Source organism: Panthera pardus, unplaced genomic scaffold (assembly GCF_024362965.1).
Source record: "Panthera pardus isolate Hobbes unplaced genomic scaffold, ASM2436296v1 HiC_scaffold_17, whole genome shotgun sequence".
NCBI lineage: Eukaryota > Metazoa > Chordata > Mammalia > Carnivora > Felidae > Panthera > Panthera pardus.
This window is the reverse complement of record NW_026526732.1, coordinates 117198509-117223021: the sequence shown is the minus strand read 5'-3', so window position 1 is coordinate 117223021 and position 24513 is coordinate 117198509. Positions and strand designations below refer to the sequence as shown.

The 24513-nt window shown below is 44.2% G+C and overlaps 2 protein-coding genes and 1 pseudogene across 4 annotated transcripts in view; 1 reads left to right on the top strand and 2 right to left on the bottom strand.

Moving 5' to 3' along the window:
- DEK (DEK proto-oncogene) overlaps positions 1–9336 on the bottom strand; it is a 30843-nt gene extending 21507 nt beyond the window's left edge. For 2 of the 3 annotated variants that reach the window (XM_019420030.2, XM_019420034.2), the window contains exons 1-6: positions 9201–9336; positions 8616–8775; positions 5309–5410; positions 4951–5060; positions 3878–3972; positions 1720–1840 (exon numbers count right to left, since the gene is read on the bottom strand). In XM_019420030.2, coding sequence (XP_019275575.1) covers positions 1720–1840; positions 3878–3972; positions 4951–5060; positions 5309–5410; positions 8616–8766 — 579 coding nt within the window. In that variant the 5' untranslated portion in view covers positions 8767–8775; positions 9201–9336. Of the gene's footprint in view, positions 1–1719; positions 1841–3877; positions 3973–4950; positions 5061–5308; positions 5411–8615; positions 8776–8899; positions 9006–9200 lie in introns of those variants that run through there. The other variant, XM_019420031.2, reaches the window with a different exon arrangement.
- An 11611-nt stretch (positions 9337–20947) lies between these two features.
- Positions 20948–21051, bottom strand: LOC128777930 (U2 spliceosomal RNA; annotated as a pseudogene).
- A 369-nt stretch (positions 21052–21420) lies between these two features.
- The window catches only part of RNF144B (ring finger protein 144B), a 178263-nt gene continuing 175170 nt past the window's right edge, over positions 21421–24513 (top strand). The window contains exon 1 of the mRNA XM_019420022.2: positions 21421–21588. The gene's annotated coding sequence lies outside the window, so the exon portion shown is untranslated. The remainder of the gene's footprint in view (positions 21589–24513) is intronic.

The following is a 24513-nucleotide window of genomic DNA, read 5'->3' as shown; positions in this document are numbered from 1 at the left end:
ATATTTATTGCCAATAATAAATTTCAAAACTTCATATGGAAAATTCACGTCCATAACCATGAACTTAACAGCCTCCTAATACCTAAAGGTTTTTCTGATGAGACAGTGATTTTATTAATTAATGACTTTTTGACAGTGTTTAATGGAAACGTGCCAACATTTGGAAGATCTGCACAATTGAAAAAACCAATAATTTCCACCTGGTGAATGTTGGTTTCAGAGACCACATTACAACTAACCTTTAATAAACTACCACTGTGGAGTTCTGGTGGTCTGTCAGAGAATATCCATAATTATGTCAAAGTTTTTAAAGACACTCTTTTTTTCTAACTACATACTGGGTAAGGCTGGATTTTCTTTACATACTTCAAGCAAAACAATGTGCGACAGATTGAAATCCAGAGCAAATAACAATATAGCGGTCTTTTAAGACAGACATGAAGAGACTTGGAAAAATATAAAACAACGCCATTCTTCTAGTTTTGTTGAAAGTGTATTTTTCATATAATACATTACTTTTGTTAACATGTAGTGGGCTTACTGGTATTTAAAATTTTTTCAAAAAAATAAATAAAATTTTTTCAGTTTTACTTTATAACATAGTAAATATCAAAATAACCCACATAAACAAAAGCTTCTGGAGTCCTCATTAATTTTTAAGAGGGTAATTGGGTCTTAAAACCAACACATTCAAAATCACTGATTAAAAGAATGTAAACATATCCCTCAAAACCTAAACAACTTCTGAATGGCTTCTGGGAAAATGGTATTCAATTTGTCACATGAAATTCTTAAGTAGTACAGGTCTGTCCATAGTAAAAGTTTAAAAAATAGGGAATCTCTCATTTTTAACCAAATTCAAAACACATAAAAAACCCCAAAACCAAACCAAAAAAACCCCCACCATAGCCCTTGGATTTATAGCTATATGACAAAAATATTCTTTATCTGTCTTTCTCCAGCTAATGGTAAATCATACCAAGAGCAAATAAAACCAAAGTTCCAGAGCTATTTTCTGGTTCCTAATCCTTATGCCCTCTCCTCTCCCTCACCGATGGTTTTCCCCTAAACTCCTAGGTCCTCTAGAATTTTCCACAATTTCTTTGCTATCAAAATGAGGAAGATTATGAAAATATTTACTGACAGACTTAAACTGAAAGTGCAAAGTCAGGTAAGTAATACTTTAATAGACATTTGAAGTCAGTAACGAGTCCTATGTTAAACAATTAAGGCAAACCTAATCTGAATTTTAGGAAGAGTGGGGGAAAGTATAAGGCCATTTTACTTCCAACCATTATTCCAGTGTCTAGAAAATACCCAGTTCTATATGCCCATCTTATCTTTCCTCACCTGGTTGAAGGTTGCATATGTTCCCCATCCAGCCTAACACCTCACCCTCAATTCAACCTGTTTCTGTTCTTCCAGTTCCTTCTAGATATAAAACCCTGAATACTTAGTTTGTATTTCTGTCCATTTGACATTAACTTAGTTAATAATTATTTTTCTTAATCTTCTATCTTCTGTATCTGATAAGAAGACAAATCTATATGCCTCCTATGTTATTTCTGTCATGAAACTGGTGCATGTTCTTTGAAAGCAGAAGACACTACTGAATGTTGAGAAGCAATGCTGCTAACAAACTAAACTGTTCCATAAAAAAAGAAAGGAAGGACAGACTATAACTGACTCATTACTGAAATAGTAAAAATTGGTCCTCACTTTGCCAGAAGGCTTTGGATGCATTAAGAAATTCAAGATCCTCTTCACCAGTTCGCTATTTACACCTGATCTCTCCAAATCAAGAACCTCGCAGATGCTCTTTAACATGGCATTTCTAAACCTAAAACAGAAAATGAAAGAAACCAAGTTTGTTATGTAGCAAAGTTTATAAACATTCTCCACAACATAAAGGCAATAGCTAACCACAGTCGCTCAGGTACAAACATTAAAAAAAGCATGGGGGCAGGGGGGAGGCGCCTGGGTGGCTCAGTCAGTCAAGTCAGACTTCAGCTCCCGTCATGATCTTACGGTTATGGGTTCAAGCCCCACCATCGGGCCCTGTGCTGACAGCTCAGAGTGTGGAGCCTGCTTCAGATTCTGTCTCCCTCTCTCTCTGTCTCTCACCCACTTATGCTCTCTCTCAAACATTAAAGAAAAAAAAAAAAAAAAAAAAAAAAAGAAAAGACATCCAACCCAGGGGGCACCTGGGTGGCTCAGTTGGTTAAGCATCTGACTCTTGACTTCAGCTCAGGTCATGATCTCACGGTCCTGATATCTGCACTGACAGTACGGAGACTGCTTGGGATTCTCTCTCATTCTGTCTGCCCCTCCCGTGCTCTCTATCAAAATAAGTAAGTTAAAAATAAGTCCTTCCTTTAAAAAAAAAAAAAAAAGCATCTAATGTTTCCTAATAATCTTGATTAATGTATAAAATACAACCAGATAGGATTATTAATAAATTGAAAACACTATTTACCAGTTAAGCTTTTTAAATTAAAAAAAAAATTTTTTTTAAACATTTCTATTTATTTTTGAGAGACAGAGAGAGACAGAGCACGAGCGGGAGGAGGGGCAGAGAGAGGAGACACAGAATCTGAAGCAGGTTCCAGGCTCCGAGCTGTCAGCACAGAGCCTGACATGGGGCTTGAACGACAAACTGTGAGATCATGACCTGAGCTGAAGTCAGATGCTTAACTGGCTGAGCCACCCAGGCACCCCTTTAAAGTTTATTTATTAAGAGACAGAGAGAATGAGCACGTGCTTGCAAGCAGGGGAGGGGCAGAGACAGAGAGAGGGAGAGGAGAGAGCCTCAAGTAGGCTCCGAGATACCAGTGCAGAGCCCAACTCAGGGCTCAAACCCATGAACCAGGAGTTCATGACCTGAGATGAAATCAAGAGTTGGACACTTAACCGAATGAGCCACCCAGGTGCCCCTACCAATTAAGTTTTAAAGGTAGTAAAGGAATAAACTAAGTCAATTCACTAGAAAATAACGTAAGAAGTTTTCAATACTATAAAATTCATGGACTTAATTTTTCTGGTTGGTGATTATAAGACCAGTGCTCTAACCCCTGAGCTATGGAGCCAAACATAGTTAGTGATTAAACACTAGATTTTCCCCTCAGCACTCCTACTGTGATGAAGGAATAATCATCTCTATTATTTACTATTTTTAAACTATGAAGGATTTAATAAACAAAAGCTCTTAAGAATATATCATCTTGCTTGCATTGTGGCAAAGAACATGTTTTCATCAAATTGATTATTTTCAAAAGAGTTTAAATGGTACCTACAAGCTGGGGGAACAGAAAGGCTGGCAGGAGATAAAGGAGGGTGGTGGATTTTTCACTCTATTCCCAAGACTTGAATTTTGAACTGTCTGAATGACTTATTTGCGTATGCTTCTAAGAAATAGAAGCATTTTTTAATGTGAGTTTTCAATAATCTTAACAGTAACTACTTATGGGAAACTAATGAATATCCCAAGTTAATAGCTACAAAGAATGTTAAGATCTTGGCATTAAAAGCAAAGAATTAGGGGCGCCTGGGTGGCGCAGTCGGTTAAGCGTCCGACTTCAGCCAGGTCACGATCTCGCGGTCCGTGAGTTCGAGCCCCGCGTCAGGCTCTGGGCTGACGGCTCGGAGCCTGGAGCCTGTTTCCGATTCTGTGTCTCCCTCTCTCTCTGCCCCTCCCCCGTTCATGCTCTGTCTCTCTCTGTCCCAAAAATAAATAAAAAAACGTTGAAAAAAATTTTAAAAAAAAATAAAAGCAAAGAATTAGCAGTCCACTAAAAATGTTTGGATGGTCTTATTTAAAGGTTTAAAAATTAACTCAAAATACATTGATCAAAACACAATACATGTAAAAATAACTTACTTTTTCAACATTTCTTCCTTCTTCTTATATTGGACACTTCCTTTTTCAAATGGAAAGCCACTGAACTGACCCACATTCTTCTTTAATGAGGACACCTGAAAATGTTTCCTTTATTATTAATGCTATTTATTACCCAGTAATGTACATAAGAAAAATTCAAAGCCAACATTTGTATTTTCAAATCTGTTTCCCAGTTATAGTATTGGTTTATTCAACATTTCTTAACTCACAACTGAAAATAGTATTTGTCACTCAAATATTAACGTTATAAAAGGCTTAAAAATTTAATTCTTTAAAAATAACAATTTGAATTGAACAAATTTCCATCTGGGAATTTTTACTGACAATTAGAGAACTACAACTAAATGTTATCTGACAGTATTAGGGGATGTGGAAAGTCACTTCTTAAAAAAAGATCCTTTCCCCAAGTAATACACATTACTAGTAATATTTATTTCTTATATGAGAGAGTCATGGATTTTATTTTTTGAAAAGAACAGAAGACCTCCAAAATCCAAAAGTTATACGATTTAACAGTAATGAGACTTGTGTAAATTAGATTGTAGTGAGATCAAATGAGATAACACACAAGATTCTAACATCAAACTTCACTTTGTCCTTGCAAAACCGAAAGCAGTTTCCTCAATTATATGAAATAGATTTGTTTTAACAAATCCCCAAAGAATTACCACCTAATTTATCAGATATTTGCTCAAAATGAGATACAATTACACTTTATCATTTTTTCTGAATAGCTGGAAACCTTCCCAAAATAAATTTCTTCTAATACATTTAAAGATCACTAAAATCACCACAATTAAAAAAATTCAGTTTGGCATAAAAACTATACTACAAAGCCTGGATATTACAATCCTAACTGCTAATATCCAACTATGTATTCTGTGATAAATCATTTAATAAATGTGTGTTTCAGTTTGTTCATTTGTATGGTACAGAAACTGAACTAGTTGATTGCTGAAGTCCTTTCAAGAACTAAAATTATATGCTTCTATCGCACAGTATTGCAATACATAAATATGTTACTAGATTAAAGACATAAAAAAGGTCTTAACTGTGCCAGGTCTGTTGTAAAGTAGTTTATGCAGATTTCTAAGTTCATCCGTTTTCTTTTTACTCAGGAAGAAATGTATCCTTTCAATTTCACAAAGTTTCTGTCCTTTTCCTAGGAAAAAACACACCGTGATAATTAAAGTTAAGCACTATTATGTGTTAACAGATTTACAGTTATTTTAATGATGGTTATTTTTACAGCATAATTTATTTATAGCTTTTGCTCAATAGGGCAAACTAAATGAAATTATACCATTAATACATAACTACTTAGTAAACACTAAAAACTGAGCACTGCTGACCATAATTTTGATATTTAAACATTTTTAGTGTAAAGTGAAAAGAACAGAATAAACTTACCTTGTGCAATTGTAAATGGCTCTCTCTGTAAGGAAGAGACTTGCATGGTCAATCTCTCCACTTTTTTCTTTTCCCTCTTGCCTTCCACGATCAGACTCTTTTCTAGAAATTAATTTAATACTTCTTAAATAACCAGAGGCTTAAAGAACATACTAATTTTATTGGATAAACATATAAGGAAAAACTGCAGAAATCTCTAATACTTTACTCTTCTCCTGAGCATGGTTTTGAGAAGCAAATGAGAGATGAAAAATAGTAAGTTAACAACATCACTGAAATCTTTTTTTAGAGTAACATTTTATTTGCCTGGCAAGTCACAAGGGATCCAGTTTAAAAAAAAAATCAGAAAGCAAAAAACTTTTATTCAACTACAATCATTGCTAATGAAAGTCCAGTCACTTTGTGAACTATCACCAAGGCCGACTCTTTAATTAGACCTAATTCTGTTGATTGCAATTTAGTTTATGGTACATCATCAAATAGCTAGCTTGGGCTGAGTTTATAAGAACTTCAAAAAACATACAAAGAAAGCAATAATTCAGCAAGCTGACGAAAGAAAAACAAGGACCTTAGCTAAGGCAGAGCAGCCTAATGTTGCTATAAATAGGGCAAAATTCTACAAGTTCACATTTACTGCAACTGACTGGGAGGACATTATTTTGTAGTTCAGTAAATGTTTATAACAGTGGTCATAAATCATTCTAAAAAAAGTTAAACTGTTTATGGTGTGGACTGCTTTAAAAAAAAAAAAAGGCTACAGGGGCACTTGGGTGGCTCAGTTGGTTAAGCGTCTGACTCTTGATTTTGGCTCAGGTCATAATCTCATGGTTCCTGGGATCGAACCCCAAGTAGGGCTCATCAGCAGAGGGCCTGCTTGCGATTCTCTCTCACCCTTTCTCTTTGTGCATGCATTCTCTCTCTCAAAATAAACATTAAAAAAAAATGCATAAACATTTAAAAACATTAAAAAAGACATATAACATATACTTAAAAACTTAAACCTTTAAACTTAAATTTCTAAAATGATTTACACCCACTGACACAAATTCAGATAAAAAAGAGAACACTCTATCACTGAACGTCTTTTCATTCATTCAGCTGAATGCCTGTTTTGTGCAAAGCCTCACTAGATACTAAGGGGGGGGGGGATGAACAGATGATGAAGATACTGAATATCCTGAAAGACATCACCTCTACTGATGGTGTTTAGTCACAAATATACTCCAAGGAGAAGGCGATACACACCTTAGGAAAGATACAAATAAAAGTTCTCCGAGTTGAAGACGGTAATTATTTTTGGATTAAGGAAAAACGATCAAAACATTTGGAGGTGGCTTTGAAAGATTTGGAGACGTAAGGATTTGCGCAGAAAAAACGAGTAAGGATAAAGGGATTCCGGCAGGTATATTCTGGCAATGGTGTGCAGAGGGAAGAAAACACACTCTAAGGCAATCCCTGTTATCCTGCTGCTGAAACCCTGACGGACTTAAACCATGTGCTTGCCTCCGATTACCATCTATGAGCTAATGACTCTCCCGACCTGCATCCAGTCAAGAGCTTTCTAAGCTTCACATCAGCTGTCAGAGCCGCCAGTGGACAGCTCCCCTTCGTGTCCTCCAGGCACCGAACTCCGTGCGCTCAAACAGAACTCCGAATCCTCTCCACACTTGCTCACCTGTGTGAATTACGTTTTCCAGAAAATGGTAATATAGTCAGCTCGGCTGCCAAAGACACAAAGCTAAGAGTCATCTTTCATACTAGCCCCTCCCCACCCAAGTCAAGTCCACTCTTCTTTGGCAGACTGCGCTGTCCTGTTTCTGAGATGCCCTAGGAGTACAGTCAAATTTTCAGGGCTGACTGGGATAAAAACCTTCACAATTTTAGTTGCTCCACAAACACGTCAAAGGAAGGAAACAATAATCAATTAGAACAACTACAGAACTCCTTGGGGGTAATTCTGGAGAAAAAAAAAAAAAAATCGCATTCTGAACGATCATCTGGCCCCTAAGCATTACTGTATCAGCCACAGGTAGTATTTTTTCACGATTTCTGTAATTTTTTTCCTGACAGAGGAGTCCATCATCCCTGTGGTATAAAAACTTGGTCTTTAAAAAGAGACTAAACAACAAACAAAAAATCGGAGGTAAAAACACTCAGAAAATTCTGGACTAATAGTTGAGATACTGCAGCCAATTTTTAGTTATTGTATTGTGAGTAACTTGAAAATAATTTATAATTTTCTCCAACCGCTTCAGTACTTAAATGTGGAAATGCTCCGATCTCAGAGCACCTACCACGTCTAACAAACAAAAAGGCATGCCGTGTAATCTCAACCCAGATCGTAGGTATAAAATGCTGACCTGGGGCTGGCTGAGGCTTAAAAGAAATGGGACACTTAAACCCGGGTCTGGAAAGAACACTTCAAACTTCTTCCCAAGTTTGGCTGGAGCCACCTATTAAACCAACCTGGATTGGCCTAATATCATCAAAGGACGCTAAGAGAACTGTGATACAGATTTTTTTAAGCGACTGGAAAACATTTTAGGAACCTGGCATACCCGGAAGTGGTAGTGCCCCGTGCATGTTGGAGAAAGTGATGCTCTATCAGTCCCGCATCCGGTAAGGTCCTCCTGCTTCAGGCCTCCAGGCAAATAATGGTTAACAGTGCACTCCTGCAACTCCAAAACTGAGACCGGTTTCGGAGCTCTTTCACAGTTCACCGCTTTCGTATTTAACTACTTTCTCGAGCAGCAACAGCTTTCGCTGGTGTTTCCCCGTGAGAGTGAACTCCCCCGAACCTCTGCAAAGGGCCTCTGCTGAAGTTCAGCAGATGCATGAAAAGTTGTCAAAACATTTCCAGGACTAGCATGAATAACGTCTTCACGTCTGCATGTGTGGTTTCATGAAAGACCTCGCAAGAACTTCAAAGGGCAAAACACCTGTACTTAAATTAGCAGAAGATGAAATTAAAAACAGCAACCCTAGCGACTTCAAAAGCCAACAAACAAGTCTTAAAAACAGATCTGAAACTTAGAAACGTCCTGTCAAATGACGAAAACGTTACGAACGCCGATTGCTGGCCACAAGTCAACCGCAACTCCCAAATGCGTAAATAACAACGCCAACAGCTATTTTCTACCAACCGGAATTCACCAATTCTCTGCCACTGCTCAACACCAAAAAGGGATAAATCTCGCCAACATTCTCGCCAGAGATCCCTCCGATTCTGCGTCTCCAGGCGCAAAAAAGGAGGCAAGAAAACGGTTTTCTGTGAAATCCATCACCAGAGACGCGACTTTTCTCCCACCTTTTTCTTCCTCCTCCTCCTCTTCCTCCTCCTCGTCGTCCTCGTCCTCCTCTTCACTTTCCTCTCTCGGGCCGGGCATCTCGGGCTCTTTCTCGGACGCGGGCTGGGCGGGGGTTCCCTCTCCCTCTGCAGCTGGGCCCGAGGAGGACATGCTGTCGACCTGCGGGCGGGCAGAAAGCCACACGTCTCGGTCCCCTCGGCCCCGGCGGCAGGGACGGGGCGGCCACCGAGACCTGCCCGACCCTTCACGGCCCCAGGACGCCGGGGGCCGCGGGAAACCCGACCTCAAAGTTGCCTCCTCCCGCGGCCGGGACAGCAGCGCTTACTCCCCGGGGACGGCTTCCCTCCGGCTGTGGGCATTCCCGAGGCGGGAAACCGCGGGCGCCGAGCCGCCCCTCCCTCCGCCGGGCCCGCGCCGCCCCCCGCCCGCTCGCGCCGGCCCGCGCCGCCGCCGCCGCCGCCGCCGCCGCCGCCGGCCGCCCCGCGTCCCCTCCCCCCGCCCCAGGCCGCCGTCCAAATGGCCGCGGCGGTGCGGGCGGGCCCGCGGCGCCCTCTCGGCCTCCTCTGCCCCGACGCAGCCCTCACCGCCGGTGCCGGCCGCCGCGGGCCTGGCGCGCGAAGGCACGAAGAGGCTCTGGGAGGCGGCGGCGAGCGCCGAGGAGGAGGCGCGCGGGCCGCTCTCTGGCGTGACGCTCGCGCCGCGCTCTCGGCTCCCCCGAATCAACAAGATTTTCAAAATGGCGGTTCGGGAAGGAAAGCGGGAATGCGGCGGCCAATCAGGGCCGCGAGCTGGGAGTTGGCGCGCGCGGGTGGGGGAGGCGGGGCAGCCGGGCGCCTCCGCGGGGAGCCCGGGCCGGGGTGGGGCGGGGCCGCGAGGGGTCGCCCCGGTGGCGGGCGGAGGGACGGCGCGCTCCCGGGCCGCGCGGGCCGCCGCTTGGGCTCTCCGCTGGGGAGGCGTGCGGGCCGCGCGTCCCGGCCGGCCGGCCGGCCGGCCGACCTGGCGGGGCTGGCCGCGAGAACGCTAGGGGGCCTGCCAGGGCATTGTCTCCTCGGTTCCTGCCCGGAAAAGGGGGGCAGCCTGCGCCCGGGAGGGGCGGGCGGCTGGTGGTAGAGAAGTTTCCATCTCAGGAAGTCGCCACCTGCAGTATTTCACAGAGGTTGAAGGGATTGCTAAATGAGTGATCTCCATTAGGGTCCAGAGATCGTGCTGGGGGTGAGCCCTGAAACCGCTGTATTTCGGAGGACCCCATGCCTTGTTTAAGTTGCGCCCTAGGGAAAAAGACCCAACCACGTTCGAAGTTCACGTCACCAGAGACAAGTCGGTTTCCAGATCTGTAAATGTAGCGAGTGTGTTTGTGCGCGCGATTTCCAGACCTGTAAATGTAGGGGTGTGTGTGTGTGTGTGTGTGAGAGAGAGAGAGAGAGAAAGAGAAAGATACTAGAGGAAATACGGTATTGCCCAGTAACACCCGTGAATGTAGGGTGTGTGTGTGAGAGAGATAATAGAGGATGTCCAGGATTGCCCAGTCCAGACCCATAAATATGGGGGAGATAATAGAGGACATACGGTATTGCCCAATCCACGCTCGTAAATGTAGGGGAATTGTGTGTGAGATAATACAGGAAGTACGGTATTGCCCATTCTAGGCCCCTAAAAGTAGTGTGTGTGTGTGTGTGTGTGTGTGTGTGTGTGTGTGTGTGTGTGTGTGTGTGTGAGAGAGAGAGAGAGAGAGAGAGAGAGAGAGAGAGAGAGAGAAAGAGAGAGGGAGATAACAGGAAATACGGTATCGGCCACTCCAGACCCTCCTCCCAGAGTTCTAGGCCAGCTCCGCAGACACCTTTGAAAACTCATCGTTACCAAAACCGAATGTAGTATTTCTGCCCCTTTCTGTATGTGATGCCCTTCGTTTCTTCCCCCTACTCAACCACAGCTGTCCAAAGGATCCTATTACTCAATGGACTTCATGGAAATAGGATGAGTTAAATTTGCCTGAATGGACTCCAGATTGCAGGGCATAAATGAGACGTTTTCTTGGAATCCTCTCTTTTCCTTTTGTGCCCCTAACGAGAACAAACCAATTCAGTCGTTTCTACCCTCCAATCTTATACTATTTTCCCCACTTTACTGATGCCACTCAAATTCTGTTCACTCTTTTGCTTGGATTTCCACACAGCCTCACTGTTCAGGTGGTTTCCACATTACCACCCCCACCCCCCTGCTAGTCACACAGCAGCCAAGGTGACTTTTTTTTTTTTTTTTTTAAATCTCAGATTGGGTACTCCCTTGCTTAAAACTCTTCAGTGGTTTCTTACCATACTTGGAAGAAAATTCAAAATACTTATGGTTCGGGGTGGGGGGTGGGGGGCGCCTGGGTGGCTCAGCCGGTTAAGCGACCAACTCTTGGTTTCAGCTCAGGTCATGATCTCATGGTTCGTGAGTTCAAGCCCCACATGGGGCTGTGTGCTGACAATGCAGATCCTGCTTGGGATCTCTCTCTCCCTCCCTCTCTCTCTCTCTCTCTCTGTCCCTCCCCTGCTTGCTCTGTCTCTCTCAAAATAAATAAACTTAAAAATATACTTACGGTTCACAAAGTCCTATGTAATCTAGTTGTTGACATTTCACCTCTCTGAGACCTTTGGCTGTTGCAACCACACAAGCCTTCTTTGATGTTCCCCCAGAAAGCCTGGCTCATTCCTACCTTTGAGCTTTCTACTTTTTTTCCTGCCAGGATCGTTTCTCCCTCCATCTTCAAATGGTTTGCACCTTCACATCATTTAGCTTTATGCCCATGTGCTTCTGCTACCCCTACGCCATCACTGTTCCCTTTCCATCCTTTTCCATTCCTTCATGTATCATTCAGAAGTATTTGCTGAGCACCTGCCTCCTGCCCATCACTGGGAGCTAGGGATCAGGACTAAGCCCCTGCAGTCTTCAAGCTTGCATTCTGGTTGAGACAATGAACAAATAAGTGACTGTATTGAGTGACTAATTTTGTTAAAGGTAAAGCAGGCTAAAGAAGATAGGAAGTACCAGTAAGGTGGACGGGACTTTATTTTGCATATTTGATAACTGTTAATAAGATGACATTTGAAAAGAGACCTTAAATAAATGAGAGTGCTGGAGAAAGACTGGAGATTCTCAAGAATCCTCTCACGTAGTGAATGTAGGGTATAAGAAGCAGAGAGGAGTCGATGATGACTTTTGTTTTCTGGTTCAATAACTAGAAGAATGGAGTAGCTGGTTACCTAGATGAGGAAGACCTCTGGTTGAGGGGTGGGGGACAGGGCTTCCTTTTTCTTTGATGGGGGAGGTGGGGAAGGGAATCAGTTGTTTTGTTTCGGACCTACTAGGTTTGAGATTCTTATTAATCTAAATGGAGATTCAGAATAGGCAGTTGGATGTGAGAGTCTGGCATTCAGGGGAAGAAGCTCTAGTCAAGATATAAATTTAGCACTTGTCAACATGTAGATGGTATTTAAAGCCCCGGGACTGGCTGATATTATTAACAGAGTGAATATGGTAAAGATGAGGAGAGGGTCAGGATTGTACCCTGGAGCTCTCCAGTGTTTAGAAATTCAGGAGAGAAAGAAGAACCAGCAAAGGAGAGGGAGCTACTGCAGCCAGGAAAGGAGGAGGAAAATCGTGGAAAGCTGTGTCTCGGAAAGAAGCCAGATGATTGTCTAAGAGGGAGAAAGTGATCTCTTGGGTCAGAAGCTGCTAAACGATCAGGTGACAAGAGAACTGAGCATTGTCCATTGGCTATCACGATGATGCGTTATCAGTGACAACAGCTGTTTCTGTAGGGCTGATATTCGTGAAGGTGCCAGGAGTGAGGCTATAGTGAGACAGGTAGGCAAGAAATGGATTTAGACACTTTCTAGGAATTTTCCTGTTCAGTGGAGTGGAGAAATGGAGCGGGAGCTCAAAAGGAGTTTGGTTTTTAAGAAGGGAGAGGGGCGCCTGGGTGGCTCAGTCCATTGAGCATCCCACTCTTGATTTCAGCTCAGGTCATGATGTCATGGTGGTGAGATTGAGCCCTGCGTTGGGCTCTGCACTGGGCACGGAGACTGCTTGGAATTCTCTTCTTCCCTCTCCCTCTGCCCCTCTCCCCTGCTCATGTGTGCTCTCTTTCTCGAAGAAGGAGAAGAAGAAGGAGGAGGAGGAGGAGGAGATTACTGAATGTTCATATGATGATAGGAATGAATCAGTAGAGAGGGGGAAAGTTCATGGTGAAAGAGAGGGAGGGGACAGGAGCTGGAGCTGATCTAAGGTAGGTACGGTAGGGATATCAAGTTGGCTTCTCTGTAAGTGGATACTGAACCAGAAGTTGGGGTGCAGATAGTTATGGGAGATCAATACCTGTGAAAGGAAGGGAGGGATGCAAGATTGGGCAGAAGAAGAGGTCAAACCTAGGCAGAACCGATGAAGCCTCTGCCAATCCCGTGGGGAGCTCTCGAGGAGTGCTCTTCAGAGTGTCCTTCCTGGTCGGACTTTCAGAACCCCGTCTTGCTTAGCCACTGCGTGCACGCCACCCCAGAAAGGGCATGACTTCAGGCCAAGTGACTCCATGGCTGCAGCAGACCTGGAGGGAGCTGATAGATGGGCTCTCTGTGGCTGCGCAGCAGGTCCTGCCTTGACGGGGGATCTGGGTGGCACATCTCCATGTAGACCACAAATGAGAGGTTGTCCTTGGATGGGACAGTGGACATTTTCTACACAGTAACAAGAGAAAGTAGAGCCTATGGGTCCAGGCGCTGGGTGGGGTTTGGCACACGAAGTGGGAGTTTTAGAAGTTATTCCTTTACGTTTCTCAGCGAAAGCAGGAGCAGAATCACTGACAGCGAGCGTGGGAGGAGATCTGGGAGGAGATCGTGGGAGGTTTCAGGAGAGAGGAAATGCGAGCTAGTCCTGGAGAATGGGGATGAGTGGATTAGGGAAGGTAGTGTGGTTGCCAGGATGCTTCAAGAAGGACCCAGTGACATTGGTGTTCATGAGGTCAAAGCACCAGTTAGGCTTATGGTTTTCCTCCAGCTATATTCATCTACTTGGGAGTAGCTGGGAATATGGCAAAGGTTTGGGTACAACCAGGTTGGGATTTTGCCAGGCAAGTACGAAGAAAGGAGAGAGGGAGGAGCGAGTTGAGGGTATGGACAGGACACTGGATATAATGATGGAGCACAGAATCTGAGCTGAGCAGGGAAGAAGGTCAGGCAATGAAAGGGGTGAGACTTAGTGAAAATGGGTCAAGATCCAGAATTTCACTACCCAAAAGTTTTACTGTCTGTCTTCCCCACTAAAACGTAAGCTCCTTGTAGCCGCAGGCACTTTGGTTTATTCATTGCAGTATTCTCACCCTCTGAAGCAGCCCCCCCCCCCTGCCCGCGCATAGTTAGCGGTTAATGAATATTTGCCAAAGGAATGCACACCTAATTCTTATTACTCGCTCATCACGAAGGTTCAGAACGCTTTTCGTTTAACGTGACGAGATGATGTGTTAGGACTGGGCAGGTTAATTCGGCAAAAGTTCACTTTACAGCAGTTTAGCGGCTTTGTTTAACCTCAAAAGTTTATGTCTTATGCTATAAAGCTTTCCATCAGTTGAGGCAACTCCCAGGGCTTCTATTCAAGTGGTTTACTCATTGCTCTAGGCTACTTTGATCTTGTTGAACCGCCATCTCTGCACAAGTGCTTGGAGTTCACGGGGCTAGGGGAATAGACCAGGAGGAGGACTCATTCCTGCTCTTCTAGGGTTCTGCTCACTGGCCAGTGGCCAGATTAGTCATAAGACCCCACTGAACTGCAAGGAATCCAGGCAACATGGGGGCACATGTGGAATAATTGGTGAGCGTTGCTGTCTCTGCACATAAGGGTCTGATAATTGCAACCAGATAAGGCACAGTTGAGATGAACAGTGCTTGTGTGTTGGTTTTATTTTGGAAATACTAACAACGCTGATTCTTAAAACTTTTTTTTCTCATTTTGGCTTGAGAAAGTTTTTACATACACTGCACACATATATCTATCTTTCTCATACACATATCTAACTCTTACATGCACATATCTATCTTTCCCAGACCATAAACTTCGCGGGCAGAGACATGTCCATGCTATTTATTATTCTCTCCCAGTTCCTGGATCAGTGCCTGATTCATAGTAGATACTTCAAAAATATTTGTTTAATTGAAATGAACCCTTTCGGTTCTTAGTGGCATGAGTCTATTGTTTGGATGCTATTTAAAGACCTTCCAGCAATATATCAACTCAGTAAATTAACATGGCTTGAATAAACTGATGACCAGATTCTTATTTAAACCTCGTCATAAATATAAATATAGTGACCCATTTGGTCCTTCTAAAAACAAGATATCATACTCTATTTTGGTAGAAAGAAGCTGGCCAAAGTACACAGTTTAGTAATTTGAGATTAGGTTTGAAAATATGTGACTGCAACAATATCCAGTTGGTTGATAGACTGGATATTCTTGCTGTGACAATGGCCAGGGAAGGCTGTTCAAGGTAAGCAGTAGGAGAAGTTGAGGGAAATGGTGGTGTGATTATAAAAGTTGGAGGACCAAGGATAAGTGGTTACCAGATTTTGGCCCTGGTATGTAATTTTGCTCTATATTTAGCAAGTATTGTTTGTAACATAGTTCATGAGTATATCCTTATCAGCTGTTCCATTGAATGAGACCAAAGAAATAGCGAAGCATGGAGCTTTGGTGTTATTTCCCTTGTTGACTGTCAACTAAGATCATCTGTGGCAAAGGGGGCTTTTGTACCTATGGACTAATATTCAGTGCTTAGATTATATTTAGTGTCATCTCTGTTGGCCAGGTCATAACATCAGAGGCAGTGAAGTGTTTTCTACTACAAGTTGGCTAGAAATCATCAACATTGTCACAAGAGTATCCAAATGGGGTGTTGTCTTAGGCAATAGATATATCTAGATCACACCCATGTTTACCATTCTCAGTTGGCTTCCCATATTACACACAGGACAGAATTCAAACCTGCAACAAAATGTATGACACTCCGAGCCTTTACTTGCCCAGCTTTATCACCTACTCTTCCTTGCCATTCATACAGGCAACCTATCTTTTTTTCTCCTTCTTTCCTCCCTCATTCCTTCCTTCCTTCTTTCCTCTCTCTCTCTCTCTCTCTGTCTCTCTCCTTACACTTTATATGAGATATAATTGGCATGAAATAAAATGTACATAAAATATCCTAGGGGAACCTGGCTGGCTCAGTTGGTACAACATGAGTCTCTTGATCTCAGGGTTGTGAGTTTGAGCCGCACAGCAGGGGCAGGGTTTACTTAAAAAAATAATAATAAAAAGAAGGTATCCTATCCGATGAGTTTTGACATATGTTTACAGCATGGAACCATGACCACAGTCAAGACTGGGAACATATCCACCACCTCCAAGTTTTTTTGTGCCCCTTTGTTATCCTTCCTGTCACCTGTCCAATCCCTACCCCTGGATAATGACTGATCTTCTTTCTGCCACTATAGAAAAAAAATACACCTAACTCTAAAATAGTCCTATAAATTTTGTTTTGAGTATAGCCTTTTATGAACTTATTCTCTAAGTGAACTAGAGAAGGCTTGGGTGAGTATTTATCCCGTAGGCATTTTGGGTTTATAAAATTAAATTTAGAATAAACACATATTTGCAAATTAGGAAAAGAAAATTGTCCCATCCACATCTCAAGTTAATGCAGTTGTTCTCAAGTGGGATGGGTGTGGGAATTTTGCCCCCAAGGGATTTCACATTGTCTGGAGACATTTCCGGTTGTCACAACTTGGGGAGGTGCTACTGGCATCTAGTGGGTGGAGGCCCAGGATGCTGCTAAATGTCCTCTAATACACAAGACAGCCCTCTCAACAAGAATTATCTGGTTCAAAACAGCAGCATTGCTGAGACTGAGAAACCCTGATAAAATGCAATGTACTTTCTTTAACTTGTGCTCCCCAAAACTGCTCTCATAAAGACCCAACAATCATCCCCAAATAGGCAATTGAAAGGCTTCTTCTGAGTGCTCCTAGAATAGTATTTAGCTTCTCTACAGCATTTGACACTCTTTACCATCCTCTTCTGTCTTTTAAAGTTTATTTCATTTATGTTAATAATCTCTACACCCAGTATGGGGCTTGCACTCATGACCCAGAGATCCAGAGTCTCATGCTCTACTGACTGAGCTAGGCAGGCACCCCATCATCCCCTTCTTTCAAAACCCCTTTCTCTTGCATGACAGTGTCTCACATGGCATTGCTTTCTCTTGGTTCTCCTCCTCTGTTAGCTATCCTGCCTCTGTTGATGTTGATGTCCTTCAGGGATCCCCATAGGCTCTTGGTTCTTATTTTACACGTGATTTTTCTGGGTGCTCTCTTCCACATCCATAGTATGAATGATCTCTAGGTTGATAAAGTCCAAATCAATGCATTTAGCAACTTTCTCTTTGAGTATCCTACTCTTATCCACTATTAGATTTCTTCACTCAGTATCCTGTCGATATCTGAAACTCAATAAATCAAAAACGAAACCCATTCTCTTCTCCAGCAAATCTCTCCCCTTTGTACTGATTCATCTCATCTCTTTGTTGTCCACCTTGTTGCTCAGACTTGAATATTTGAAGTTATCTTTGGCTTTTCCCTTTTCCCCAACTCCCCACATCAAGTTTTCTGGATTCTAAATCTCTAGATCTTTCTAACACACCCTATCTTTCAGGCCATATTAGCTCTCTCCCTAAATGCTGTAATAGAATCCTTCCTGGTCTCTGCCTGAAGCCTCATCCTTACTGAAAACCAAACAAGGAGTAATCTTGCAAGTTCTATAGACTAACTATTGCGTTTGTTTAGCAAACACAGGTTAAGCTTTCAAAACTCAAAACATTGCCTTCTCTGTGAAACATTCCTTGTGTCTCTGTGAAGTTGAGATTCCTCCTCCCCTGCTGTATGTTCCTCTACTGCTTCCTTCCTATCATTATTACAGTACTTATGAAATTACATTGTAATTACTTATGTGCCTACCTTTATAATAAACTTTTATTAAGTTGTCTGCCTAGAGCTTTTTCTGAAGAGCTGCCTTACCCCCAACTCCACAAATACCCTTCCCTCTTCATCCCCAGTTCTGTGCTGGCCACCATCTCTATAGTCACACGAAGAACTCTTGTGGGCATGTGTTTACATCATGACCCTGACACCTCCTCTTCCTTGACCTGGGCATCTGACCCAGGTAAGGCTGGTTAATTCCCTCCCTGAAAATTTCGAATTGAGAGAGAGAGAGAGAGAGAGAGAATATGAAGATGAAAGTGAATTAGGATAAAGGAGGAACAAAGAATCATGATTATATTCAATTTGCAGCTCCAGATTGCTGAGAAAGCCCGTCTGTATCCATGCATGCAGTTTCCAGGTGAGAGCCCTGCTACCTTTTAAGCAATTCCCTTTTCCCCCTTTGTTGTCTCCACTGCATTTCTGTTACTGGCAACCATAGTATCCTAATTCATATATCTACCTACTGTGAAATTCAAGGACAAAGACTCGCCCTTGGTTATCTTTGTATATCCAGTATTTACTATCAAGATACAAAACACAGTAGCTACAAAAATATCTATGGAATGAATCAAGGAAGGAAGCAAGGAGGAAAGGAAGAGAGCAGAAAGAAATGAAGAGAAAGTAAAAGGAGAAACAAATGAAAAAATATGACGGAAAATTGAGGAGAATACAATTCTAATGAGAGAGAGAGAAGGCAGTACATCACCTTGAAACAACAAAACAAAGAAAAATGAAGAGAGTGCTCTAGGGGTAAAATATTTGGCTGTCTTGGGGGACCTGGCTGGCTCAGTTGCAAGAGCATGCAACTCTTGATCTCGGGGTTGTGAGTTCTGGCCTCACGTTTGGGGGCAGAGATTACTTAAAAATGTTTGGCTGTGCTCTGTTCTCCTGTCCTAAGGTCAGCCTGCTTCCCCCTACCCCCACTGCTTTCACCTGTGCCCATTTGCTCTCAGAGGCTGGTGAGAGGACCCAGCAAGAGCCCCGGTGCCTCCCGGCACCCCAGCCCTGGCACTCATGCTTTCCTTTAGATCTGATTACAGCCCACAGTGGTTGCAGCAAGGTAGCTGAGCTCCCAGCCATACGTGTCTGCAAGCATGACATCATAGAAGCACAGTGAACTTGGATTTCAGACAGATGGGTTCAGATTGAAGAACGTCGATAACTGTTGGTAAACAACATTTTCTCTCTAATTTCTATTTACTTCCATTGTTTCTCAGTGTTTACCACCACTGACCCTCCTCTGCCTCCACGCGTCCCTTCAGGAAAAGTTTGTCTCTCTAGGGACTTGTCATAGGACTGAACTTAGATGCCACAAAGGCAGGAGGATCTGCACACTGGTATGCACCGAGTAGTGCCTGTTCTAGAGTTCTCCGCGTCCATCTCATCCCTACCTCCCCTCCTCATTTGTTTTCTGCTTGCAGCCAGCAGTCTTTCTCAAGCAAAAATCTGATCTTGTTACCTTGCCTGTGACATTTCAATGCCTCCCCATGATCTGTGGAATCAAGTGCAATTTTAAAGCACGGCCAGCAGGGGCGCCTGGGTAGCTCAGTTGGTTAAGCAGCCAGGCTGTTTCCGCTCAGGTCATCATCTCACAGTTTGTGAGTTTGAGCCTTGCGTCAGGTTCTGTGCTGACAGTGTGGAGCCTGCTTGGGATTCTCCCTCTCTCTCCCTCTCTCTCTGCCCCTCCCCTGCTCTCTCTCTCTCTCTCCCTCAAAAAATAAAGCTAAAAAAAATTGTTTTTTAAAACATGGCCTAGCAGACTCTACATAATCTGGCCTCTGCTTACCTCTCCAGTTGTGTCTCTCCAGTCTTCCTCCGAACCACTGGCACTCCCTCACCCAAGAAAGAATCCAACAGCCATCATGAGCTTCTTGAAATTCATTGAGTTGCCCTGTTCTTTCATACCTTTGGCTTTCTCTCCACGCTTTTCCGCTACTGGAAAACTCTTTCTCCTGCTACTCTCCTGTCCCTGGCCAAGTTACATTCATTCTTCAGGTCTCAGCTTAAAAGACACTGCCTCTGGGCTTGTTGTAGACTACCCTCCAGGTGCACCAGCATCATGCATCAGCATCGGAGCATCTACTTAGTTTTTTGTTTTGTTTTGTGTACTTATTTATTTTGAGAGAGAGAGAGAGAGAGAGAATGTGGGGGAGGTGCAGGAAGAGAGAGAATCCCAGGGAGGCTCTGCACCTTCAAGCATAGAGCCCGATGCGGGGCTTGAATGCAGGAACCATGAGATCATGACCTGAGCTGAAGTCAGATGCTTAACTGAGCCACCCAGGCACCCCGAGCATCTAATTTTAACAGCTGTTCACTGTGTATCCCTCTATTCAGCTCTGTGAGGTTAGGGATGTTGCTGTTCTTTTATTTTTTTATTTTTTAATGGTTATTCATTTTTGAGAGACAGAGTGCAGGCAGAGGAGGGGCAGAGAGAGAAGGAGACACAGAATCCAAAGCTGGCTCCAGGCTCCAAGCTGTCAGCACAGAGCCCCACACAGGGCTCGAAGTCACGGACTGTGAGATCATGACCTGAGCCGAAGTTGGTGACTCAACCGACTGAGCCACTCAGGCACACCATGTTGCTGTTCTTATTAATTCTTCTACCCCTAGCACCCAGCAGTGTCTTGAACTAGCAAGCTTTCAATAAATGTTGGCAGAATTAAAAAAAAACAAACAAACAAACAAAAAACCGGAGTCTCTTTAATAGCCATTTGCATTGTCCAGGGCTCTGTTACAAACTTGTTGTTTCTTCAGTTGATTCCTGGCATCCTTAAAGTTATGAGTGACATGACTGGCTATGAATGAATAATGTTGTGATGCCTCTAACCTATTCCATAAGTATACATCACATTGATAGGTAAATGAATGAATGAATAAATGGAGTGCCAGTTAACAAATCACCTTCCACATTCCCAGTAGGGATTATGTCACCACTCCCAGCTCCTGCATGTTAATGATACAGTGATGTTTCCACAGATCCCTTCCCGTCGTTCTTATCTTTTATATTATTCAGTATGCTCTGCCCATTGCTGCTTCGTTGGCCTTAGAACTCTCCTTCAATACATCCACCTGCTCCCTCCCAGAACTTTGGCTTCAGAACTGCCTCTCTCCTGAGAAACGGAGGCTCCAGACATGCTCAGTAACCAAAGCCAGGTATAATTAAATGCTTTCGCCTTGACTTGGGGCCCTGACAGGTGGCAGGTGTGGACAGTGCTGGCAAAAGAGGCCTGACCTGTCTTGTCTTGCATAGCTGAACATACCCTTCTCGAGGCCAATCTAAAGTCCTGGCAACCCAAGTTTAAGTAGTGGGGACGTCTACATTTTTAAACTGATAAGAACAGATACTACACTTGATCTTAGCCAAAAGGCCGAGAAGCGATACATTTTTAAAACAGTAAGATGGAAGGAGTTATTTTGGAAACATTAAGATGACTGGCAGGCGATTCTCAGAGCACAATCAAGCGTTAAGTGATGTGGTTAAGGCTAGGGAGGACGGAGGTGGCAGGGACGAATGGAAGTGGTGCCTGCCCTGAACCTCGCTGGGTAGATGGAAGATTTTAAAAGGGGTTTTCCGAAGTCGCCCAGCCCCAGAATTTCAAGGACCACAGTCGCTGCCCCTTCCGAAAGAGAGCGCATTTCTGGGGGAGGTGTGTGCGTGCACGCGCCGGGGGGAGGGAGGGCTCGGGAGAGGGGCCACCGCTCTCCGGAATAAACAGCAGGGGGAGAAGGGGAGCGCGGCGGAGGGCGACGTGCGGGCGGGCGCCGGGGGCGCGGGCCGGAGGAAGGGGGCCCCGGGGCGCGCGGGGCGGCTGGGAGCCGGCAGACCCGCGCGCCTCTGATACCTGAAGCGTCGCCCGCAGGAGCTGACAGCGGACCCTCCCGGTGTCCCTGCTCCGGACTCGGACCTCGCGCGCAAGGTAAGCAGGGGCGCGGGGTGCGCCCTCCCCGGAGCGCAGCCGGGCCGGCCGCACCAGGTGCCGGTCGGACCCCCTCGTTGCGCCCTCCGCGGTCTCCTGCGCACCGCGCCAGCCCCGGGCTGGGGGGTGGGGTGGGGGGGAGAGATACGGGATCCTCCGCCTGCTGCGCTGCTACCCCGCGGCCCGCCGGACCCTCATCCGCCTTCCCCGGGGCAGCCCCCGAAACCCCGCACCGGGCTCGGCGGCGGGGGGTGGGGTGGGGGACCGGGTGGGCTCGCAGGCGGGAGGTCGTCCACCCTCTCCAGGTGTATGGCGCAAGCTCCGGCGCGCCGTTCTCCCCTGGACTCCGCAGTAATTTCCAGGTTGAAATATCGCAGCTGCTGTCCTTCCAAAACACAACCCCCCCCCCGCCCCCACCTTCTGTTTCTATTCCTAACTTTGAGGTGGGGGTGGGGGTGGTAATAACCCTCGGTCGAGGTAGGTGAACCGTCTTATCGTCCCTGTCTGCACGAAACAATAGGCGGAGGCGCTTTGGGGGTTATTTTCCCCGAAAATTAAATACTGTGATGAGTTTACAAGGTTTTCTGGGTGACTGCGGTGCCCCTAGAACTTGATCGCAGCCTAAAGCAGTAGGTCCCGCTGGAGCGCGGAGATCCTGATTCCGAAATGGGAGGAAGGCTGTGTGCGCGCGCGCCCGCGAGCTTCTGGGTCTTGAAAAATCAATCCAGGTGATGGAGACGTGCTCTTCTCCCCCCGTAATCACTTCAAAGTGTCCGAAAGGTCGGCACACGAGGGACAGGGGGCACCCAATTGATGATAAGCATCACCTGGAAATGGTAGCGTGCCCGGAGAATAAAAACCGTGAAGGCTGGTTTCCTTCAAGTTGATGAATTTGGTGGGGTGGTGGGTTTTGAGTTGGCAATTTTGGGAAGGGAGGGTTAACGTGCATTTGAAATTCAAATAGAGGGTGGAGAGAAATACCATACTTCTGAGGGCCCTTGTTAAAGAGTTAGCTTTGTAACCTCACATTTTTAAATGTGAGAATTCCTTCAAAAGTACTCTGGCGATTAGAAAGGACTGAGGCCTATTCCGTGGAAATCAGAAAATCTTCCCCTACTGTGCTTACATTGCCTGACTTTCTGCCAGTGGCCCCTGGAATTTTTACATGTTGGTTCCTTTAAAGCTGAACATCCAAATGCACTCTATCTCTAGGAACCGGAAGGAAGAATTATCGTGTATGTTAATTTAGATTCTGTTTACATTCCTAATTATTTGAACCAAGCTCTTCTACCCTGAACTGGTTGAGTGTCTGTAAGTTATATTGTATTTGAACTTGCACAAAATACTAAATGTTTCTCTGTCTTGCACTTTGTCATAGATGTACCTCCATTGCTTTTCATATATATCTGTATCTGAGCCATTCTAAGTACTTACCAAACACTCAGAGTTACCTCCCAGGGAAAATATTTTTATTTTGTCTGTCTTTGGAAAATTGAGGTAAAGGGCTAATTTTTTAAAAATACCATTCAGTAGGTATCCTATGAAATCCAACTTTTTATGGAATGAGATGCTCATTATGAAATGGGGCTGGAATTGGGTACCTGCTTTCAAGGATATTAAGGACAAGTAGGAGACTTGAAGCGTTTTGAACTTTTAAGAAAAGAGTCACTGTCTAGGTATTGAGCCAATGTGATTGTTTTCCTGGCAAAGTTTTTCTCCTTTCTAAAATTAACTTTCCCCTAGGAAAAATAGTGCAGATTCACACGATTCAGCCAACCAAGCCGAGAAAGTACTATTTGAATTTTAAAAGTGACCTTAATTCATCCCTATGGATCTCGTGTTTGCAACCTATGCCACAAAATATGCAGAAATAGTCATCGCTTGCTGACCTTTTCAAAGCATTGGCTTAATGAGGGGTGTTATGGACAGAGTACAATATGATGTTATGACTTGCGTTGGCTTAGGCAAAACTACTATCATTATTTTCCTAAGGTTTTTGTATAGATATGTGTACACTGGGTCTGGGACTTACATAATTATGTATATATATGTAACACATGTTTTTAATAGGAACAAAAACCCACAATATTTTTCTTTGTGGCAGAACACTGTAAGCATTAGGTTTTGATTACTTTTTCATGGAAATTTTTAATATGACAGAACTAAAAACTTGAAGGAAATAATTCCATAAAGATCTATTTGGAACTGAAGGCCTTTTTAATAAAAGATGGTTGGAGCCCTTAGCTGTATGCTTAGCATACGTGGAACAGTCCTTTGTGAGTGAGGAAGGGTGATGGGTCCCATTCTGGCAGCCTCAGACAGTAGATGATTAGACCCTGCCACTCTCTTTCAGACCTTTAATTTGCTCTGTAACTTGATGCTTCACTGACCCCACACACTCCCTGCCACGCTAGCTCACAGAGGAATTGCTGGCGCTCTGGACTGAATTAAAAAAATTTTTTTTTTTCTAAGTATTTATTTTTGAGAGAGGGAGAGAGCACGTGCACGGGGGAGGGGCAGAGAGAGAGGGAGACGCAGAATCCCAAGCAGGCTCCAGGCTCTGAGCTGTCAGCACAGAGCATGATGCAGAGCTCGACCTATAAAGTGTGAGATCATGACCTGAGCTGAAGTCGAAGCTTAACCGACTCAGCCACACAGATACCCCGCGTTGAATTTTTTTTTCTTCTCCCTCCGATCAATTAGAACATGTTTGCATTGGTTGCAGAATGCAGTTACATGTTTAGCACTGTATTCTAAGAAATACCTTTAGCCACAAAGAGAGTAACCTCAGTGTAGCCTAGATCACAAATTGCCTTATTTAGTCATGCTGTATTAATTTCCCTTGATTCAACGATGTAGAAATAATAGAGTCCTGGAGTATTAAAATTGGAAGGCATTTTAGAAATCATCTAGTTTCTAATAATT